General features: G+C 37.9%; 1 protein-coding gene across 2 annotated transcripts; it reads left to right on the top strand.

Annotated features, from left to right (window-relative positions):
* Positions 1-3,145: 3,145 nt before the first annotated feature.
* On the top strand, positions 3,146-7,829 carry LOC126626717 (uncharacterized). Of its 2 annotated transcripts, none has more exons than XM_050296113.1 (7): positions 3,146-3,782; positions 4,244-4,974; positions 5,061-5,192; positions 5,317-5,599; positions 5,795-6,528; positions 6,619-6,750; positions 6,914-7,829. In XM_050296113.1, the coding sequence occupies exons 1-7, from the start codon at positions 3,269-3,271 to the stop codon at positions 7,613-7,615; spliced, it is 3,228 nt and encodes a 1,075-aa protein (XP_050152070.1). In that variant the 5' UTR covers positions 3,146-3,268; the 3' UTR covers positions 7,616-7,829. The 2 variants fall into 2 exon arrangements, with proteins under 2 accessions (XP_050152070.1, XP_050152069.1); XM_050296112.1 differs by having other exon boundaries at positions 3,147-3,782; positions 5,786-6,528.
* The last annotated feature ends 221 nt before the right edge of the window (positions 7,830-8,050 follow it).

Here is an 8,050-nt window from a genome sequence, read left to right as displayed (position 1 = left end):
GTCAATGTCTTTATACTCCATATCCAAATATTTGTTTCTTATCTCATAGGGAGTGGGAGGTTGTACTCCAACACCGGCCTGTTGACATCCCACTACCATATTTTTGAAATGATGTGATGATGCTTTCTCAGCAGGAACATTTTCATAGATAAAGAACTTGCTAATTAGACGCCCCATTCCCTCCTTCACATTACCTCCAGTGAAATAACTCCAAACACTCTTTTGACGTGCTTTGGATGACTTATATAAACTTGGGGCTATTGGTGGTGTTGGTTGTGATTCTCTAAGACTGCCTCCCCGTCTCATTTGTGCACCACCACTTGTCCCGGAACCTTGTGCTCTATTAGGAATTTTATGAAGGTGTTCTCTTTCCCATGCTGACTGTTTGGAGGCACGTAATGCTTGTTTCAAACTGCGTCGTTCTTCAGGTCCCATGTCATCATCACATTCGTCCTCATCGTCATCATCATCACTGTCAAGCTCTTGGCCATAGACTTCTCCTCGTAACCCAGCTCGAATATTTTCCATTCCATGTGTTATCTTTACCTTCTGCTGTTTTTTATTTTTTAATAATGTGCTGATGAATGCCTTCACTTCTGGGGGGACATTATCGCATCGTTGGACATTTTTTGCTGGATCTAATTCACTAAGATGATACTTAAGTCGTGTCACTCCGCCACTCTTCATTACCCGACCACAATATTTGCAAATTGTGCCATGTCTGTTTCCGTCTATTGGGTCTCCATGTTCCCAAGCTGGATCACGTTTAGTAACTCTACTGGACATCTTAAACGTACCTATATTATTTTTCATGAAAATTAGACAATTATTTTTTGGCCAAAAAATATAGTAGTGATGACAGTTATATAAGAGAACCTAAATAATAAAGTTATTCTACAGAATAATTAAATACGAAGTAAAGAAAATGATTGTAAAAATTTTAGTAATTATAAAAATAATATGGAATAATAAAACCTAATATTAATGAATAATAATCCAATTTGATAAAAAAATAATCCTAATATAAAACATAGTGATGAATAATAATCCAATTTGATAATAATCCAATTTGATAATAATCCAATTTAATGAATAATCCAATTTGATAATAATCCAATTTAATGAATAATAATCCAATTTGATAATAAAAAAACCCTAATATTAATGAATAATAATCCAATTTGATAATAAAACCTAATATTAATAAAATAATAAACAACATTAAACATATTAAAATTATCCTAGGGAATAATTATACAACATTACTTAATTACTTAAAAAAATTAACATGTAATTGTTAATATTACTTAATTACTTACAAAAACTAACATGCAAGTATTAATTACTTAAAAAAATTAACATACGAGTCCACACAAATTTTTTTGTTGTTGTATAAATTACAATAATATAAATATAAGTTTGTAAACTTACTTTAAATATGGAACCCTTTGTGTTTAAGCTCTAGAATGGATCTGGAATGGCTTTGAAAGGGGTAAGGGAAGAAGAAGAAACGAAAATGCTTTGAATGGCTATGATACTCCACCTCTTGAAAGAATATCACATTGGCACATGGTTTTGAATGAAACCACCATCCATGGTATGAAATTGTACAAGTTATAATTGTAAAAGTGGTCTGAAATTGTCAAAATAATTGTAAAAGTTGTCAGAAATTCCTGAGTGAGTCCTGAGTCCTGACAGGAGGAACCCCACACACACACACACAGTGACACAACGCACGTAACCACACACACACACAACGCACGCACACAAACATCACACACGTAGACACACAGAGACCTCTGTCTCTCTTTCTCGATCCTTCTCTATTCTCTCCATTCTCCACTCCCGCACACACACACATAGATCTCTCGATCTCTCTTTTCCCTTCTCCCACACACACACCACAGCCTTCTGCTCCTCCATCTCCTTTCTCTCTGCACCGAGACCCACATACACCTCTCATTTCTCTCTGCACAGAGACCCACACGCACACCATCGCACCTGCTCCGACGAGTTTCTTCAATTTCTCCGATTAGGTAAGCTTCGGGTTTTTCTTTTTCTGTTCTAGATCGAAGCTTAGATGTGAAATTGAAGTTCTATCTCGTGTTTTTGCAAGGTTTTTGGGATGAAATCGGCTCGGGAATAGGCACACCCATTTCCGGCGAGGCCGTGAGTGTCAACGAACTTTCCGAACACCTCCGACCGTTTCACGGCAAACGGACGTTATAAAAACGTTCCTCTCGTCTTCTATTTCATTTTCATACCTAGATCGGAGTCTAGGGGGCTGTTTTACAGTCGACCGGAGCTGTAGAATCTCCGACGTTCGTCTCCGATTTGCACAGTTCTGAAATTTCGCGATAATATCGACAATATCGTGATATTTTGACGAAAACCCTTTGGATACCTATTAAAATATCGGTCCAGCGAAAAACCGATAATATCAGCGATATATCGCCGATATTATCGGCATTTTGTTCCTTGCACATGATGATGATGCTTACTTTTTTTTTATCATCGTTGAATGAGTTTAAATTTCAAGATCTGTTTAGTGGATTAACACAAATCTCAAAATTTAGACTCATTCAATAATAATAAGTAGAAGGGTGAGCACTACCATCACTTGAGAATGGTGAGAAAATGCATCTCTTTTTATGGTGGAGTCTAGTATTGTCCATTACAATGAGTGGTGTTATTCACACACTTCTTTTTACCTTCTATAAACTCCTGCTAATTTATTCGATTCAGCTGTTTTTTTTTTTTTTTTGAACAATGAACATTATGTGTACTAAGGGTGAGGGGGTGAGTTTAGTCTTGCAATGAATTAGCAATAATATGATTCAAATTCGTCTTTGATAAGAATTGAACTTAAAACCTCTCACTTATGAGTGGAGAAAAATACCATTAAATTATAGTACAAAGTAACTATTCGATTCCGCTATTGAAAATTAAAGTATGGAAAAAAGAAAAAAAAATCATGTGGATATCACTACTTCTGATAATACATATAAAGACTCATAGAGGACGTTTTGTCTTAATGCGTTTCAATTATGGGACAACCGTACGATCATGCATGCTAGCAACACGTGGTGCTATCTTGTTCACTCATACGTCCACTATTACACTCAGCAATGGTGTCACTTCTTCGTTCCATGCTTTTCAAGACTTCAGCTCCGGACTTGAGTCTTGGTCTTTCTCCACTTCCTTCCGAAGCTCACTGAAAAGTTTCGGGGCATCTTCTCGGTTCCGTTTCGTATTTCTGTCACCGCAAATGGTGACCGCGACACCACTAACTCCTCCTTCAAACAGCCAGCAAGCCGAAGCCGAAGCCGAGGCTGAGAATCTGAGCGTCCCGGAGTTGTTTTCGGCTCTGAGAAGGGCATCTCAGGCCGATGAATTCGCCCGAATCGAAGAGGCATTAGCAGCGAGAGAAGCGAAGCTGAAGCAAGAAATTGAGCGGCAGAGGCACGAGAAGGCATTGATGGAGGAAAACCACGAGTTCGAGCGGCTCGAGAAGCTCAAAGCAGAGGACGAGCTCAGGCTCAAGCTTTCTGCGGTCAAGGTAGAGGCGGTGAGCGGAGAGGAGCTGCCGGAGAATGAGGAGGACAATGAGGTAGTTTCGGAGCGTCCGGGGGAAAAATTGAGGAGGACGAAGAGGAGGAAGGGTTTGAGTGAGAGTGACGGCATGCAGAGAAGAAGAAGCGAGCGTTTGGCTGCAATCGCTACTGATAGTGCTGCAGACAACTCTGCTTCTGATGAAGAAAATGGAGGCCTGACAATTTCAGGTAATTTGGATTAATGAATTTCCGAAATTAAAATTTTTGGATTAAGTACTAATTTTGTCAACTTTTTTTACTAACAAGTTTGGGATTGCGTGTGCTTTTTAACAACCTAAAGCACCTGCCAAATGTTTCGTAAAAAGCACTTGAATTTTTAATAAAAAATTTAACGTTTATAATAAAAGTACTTTTAATCTAAACGCTTATGAACATAAGTGTTTTCTTAAGACGAAACAAAAATGGTAGCAATTTAAAATGGAAAAGAAAATGTAGCATTTGGTATTGAATCTAAAATGAAGAATATAAATTAGCAATTTTATTTGTGGTAATTTTGAGTTTAGTGTTTGGATTTTTGTTTGTTAATTGGTATCGGCATGCATTTGATGATTATACCTTTGTGCTATTCTGAACTGGTTTTGGTATAATTCTGTTAGTTATAACGTGTGCATGTATATTTGTATGTATAGGTTATAGAGGGGACGAAAGGAAGCCGAAGAAGTGGAAGAACATGGGAAAATTGATGGAAAAGCGGAAGACGGGAAGTGGAGGAAAATATATACAATATCGTTGTACTATGATGTCATTTTTTAATACGATGAAGCGAGTTAAGAAACACTTGACGGAAGGGCACTTGAAGTTGCTTCAACAAACTCCATTTTGGCCATTAATATCGCCATTTTACAATGGTGTGATTTCCGAAGATCAATGCAGGAAACCAGTGTCTGGTATCCGCAACATCATCAAGTGCTACAACTGCACAACAATGAGTTTTGAGTTTGGTAGCACATCTGCGAGGATGACAACCGAAGATATCGCTGAAATTTTGGGACTTCCTCTAGAAGGTGAAGAAGTACAATTGAAAGGATCAACAAGATACAGATCAGATTTCACCAACAGATATTTCGATGTAAAAGAAGTGTCCAAAAAGATGGTGGATGATGCTTTAGAAGAAGCGATAAAAGGGAAGAGAGAAATCGATGTTGTACGCCTGATTGTACTAGTACTATGCGTTTCCTTCTTATTTAGTGGCACAACCCACTTCACTTCATGGAATATAGTCAAGTATTGTGAAGATTTAAAGAATATTTCAAGATATTCGTGGGCAAAAGCAGTGGCTGACCTTTTACACAAATCATTGCAAGCATCGACCATGAGGTTCGATGGATGTACTGTTCATGGATGTGTGGTTGCCATAATGGTAATTAACGTACTCTTACATATAGTGTCGCGTTAATGCAAGAGTGCTTTCATATATGAATTAATTTTTTGTTTTAATCCTAACAGATTTGGTTGTGTGAGAAAACTAACCTCATACAACCAATCAGTGGAAGGGAGGGACAGAAACCAGCTCTTGGAAAGTGGAGCCTGCAAGAACTGCACATGAAACTGCAAGAAATAGACATTGCTGACGTTGGGGTAAGTTTTGTACTAATAATATGAGTATTTGCATAACAACTGTTATACAACACAGTGTAGTTGTAATTGGTATGAAGTTACATACAACTGTTATCATATTTGTTTGGATACTTCAACTGTGCAGCTGAGCTTTAAGAAGGACAAGGGGAAGAAGAAGAAAAGAGGAGAAAACAAAACAACAGGTGAAGAAGCTAAAACTAATGGACGAGAAGATCGAGAACAAGGGGAAGATGTGTTTGAGTTGGAGACCTGCAGTTCGCAGTTTGAGCAGCGTAGTAAGAAATTGAGGAAGGGCAACAACTTGCAAAGAAGAAGTGAGCGTCTGACTGCAAACCGTAGTGCTGCAAACAATAGTAGCAGTGTAATTTCTCTTCCTGTTAAAGGAAATAAAGATCTCGGAATTTCAGGTATTGGATTAAGGAGTTTATATGATATTTGCAACTTAATTCATGCTAATTTTGAGTTTTGTTATTTAATTGGTAGTCAGGGGGTAATCTAAGTGTTGACTTATCTTTGACGATTGTGCATTTGTGCTTTTCTGGTCTGGCTTCTGTATAAGCGTAGAAGTATGTTGTTAACTTATATTTCTGAAGGTTATATAGGGGTCACAAAGAAGCAGATGGAAAATAAGAAAACACAAAAAAGGAAGATGAGAACGTGGACAAGTGCAGAAGGGGGAAAACATGTGCAATACCGCTGTAGTATGAAGTCATTTTTTAATACAATGCAGCGAGTTAAGAAACACTTAACTGAAGGGCACTTGGATTTACTTCGGCAAACTCCATTTTGGCCATTAATATCTGCATTTTACTATGGTGTGATTTCTGAAGATCAATGCAGGAAATCAGACAGTGATGTCCTTAAAATCATCAGATGCTACAACTCAATAACAATGAGTTTTGAGTTTGGTAGCACATCAGCATTGTTGACAACCGAAGACATTGCCAAAATTCTGGGACTCCCACAAGAAGGTAATGAAGTACAATTACAAGGATCAAAGAAGTACGAATCAGTTTTTACCAAAAAATATTTCGAGGAGAAACACGTGTCAAGAAAAATGGTGCACGATGCTTTGGAAGAAGCAATAAAAGGGAAGAGAGAAAAACATGTAGAGGATGTTGTACGCTTGATTGTACTAGAACTATGCGGTACCTTCTTGTTTTGTGACTCAGGTGGGTTAAATTCATGGAGTCTAGTAAAGTATTGTGAAGATTTAGAAAATATTTCAAGATATTCATGGGCAAAAGCAGTGGCTGACCTTCTACACGAGTCGTTGGGAAAACGGACCAAGATGTCGGATGGATATTCTCATCCTGGATGTGTAGTTGTCATAATGGTAATTGACCTACTCTAGTTTATAGCACTTTCCTAATGTAAGAGTACCGTCATATGTGATTGCGGTTTTGTTTTATTTTCTTTGTAATAGCTTTGGTTGTGTGAGAGAACTAACCTTATACGACCAATCAAAGGAAGGGAGGGACAAAGACCAGCTCTCGTAAAATGGAACTTGCAGGAACTGCACTCAAAACTGGAACAAATAGACGTCGCTGACATTGGCGTAAGTTTATAGTTATAACATTCAGCACTTACATAATAACTGTTATGCAATACAGTGCAGTTGTAATAGGTATGAAGTTACATATACATTATATATGCACTATTGGTAGGAATTTGGTTGTAGATGCTGATATCCTATTTGTTTCGGTAATTCGAATGTGCAGCTGAGCTTCAAGGACAAGAAGAAGAAGAAGAAAAGAAAATATAATGGGAAAACACACGAGGAAGCTGAAATTGATGGACAAGAAGATGGAGAAGAAGGGGAAGATGTGTTTGGTGATACAGTGGGCTCATCGGAAGACAAACTGCGAGTTCAAAAGACACAATCACAATTCATCCCTGCTCCCACTATTTCGAAAAGGTTGAACGGTGACAATGAGGAGTTGGAAAAAAGATCAGAAGATTTTCGGAAAATGGTTCAAAAAGCAAATGCTGAAGTTTCAAGAGCTCAAAGAAAAGTGGACAGGCTAACTGGAAGGTTGGAGAGTAAGAAGGAAAAAACTATAAAACTGAGGAGAAAACTAAAAGAAGAAAAGGAGGAAAAGAGAAAGCTGAAAGAGGACTACGAGTTCGTAATTGCCGAGCAGAAATCATTGTTCGGTTCTCTGAAAGGTTTGGTGAAAAAGCTGGAAGGAACTCTCGAAGCCGAAAGGGAAGAGGTGAAAAACCTAAAGAAAGAAAAAACGGAGCTGATCAAGGAAAACCAAGAACTCAAAGATCAGCTACATCAAGGGAGTCCGTGCACCGCAATGCAATTGAGAGAAGACGTACAAATTGTGACAAGCACCGTAAAGAGGGCGTTAGAACCGGAGTTCGAGGACGATCAAGGCGGAAAGAAGAAAAGGAAAGGAGATGAGCAGAATTAAACAAGGGTTCATGTTTTATCTGATGCCACTGCTGCAGGTATTCTTGGATGAAGAAGTATTAGTGTCAGTGAGGAAGCAAGGAAATGGAAATTTACATTTCTTATCTCTCTCTCTCATGTATAATTAGCAAGTTTAAATAACAATGAAAGGGGCATGAATCCGTAACGTGTAACTTTCTCTAATAAAGTTTACGAATTGGAACCCAAGATTATAATTACCGTGTTACAATATTATGCCACGATTAGCCCGTTTAACGTTAGCAAGCACAAAACTACTCCTAAACCACTCTTAATGTTTTCACGCCCTTTCTTCTCTTGACAGACACGAAGAAGGGGTATAAATCCGTAACATACAAGTTTTTCTCATAAACACAAAATTACTTCTAATTTTCTAAATTGAAATATTTACGTGAATAAATGGTTAAGCTTGTCATTT

Source organism: Malus sylvestris, chromosome 6, assembly GCF_916048215.2.
Source record: "Malus sylvestris chromosome 6, drMalSylv7.2, whole genome shotgun sequence".
NCBI classification, from domain to species: domain Eukaryota; kingdom Viridiplantae; phylum Streptophyta; class Magnoliopsida; order Rosales; family Rosaceae; genus Malus; species Malus sylvestris.
Note: the sequence above shows the minus strand (reverse complement) of the source record. Positions and strands in the feature narration are given on the sequence as shown.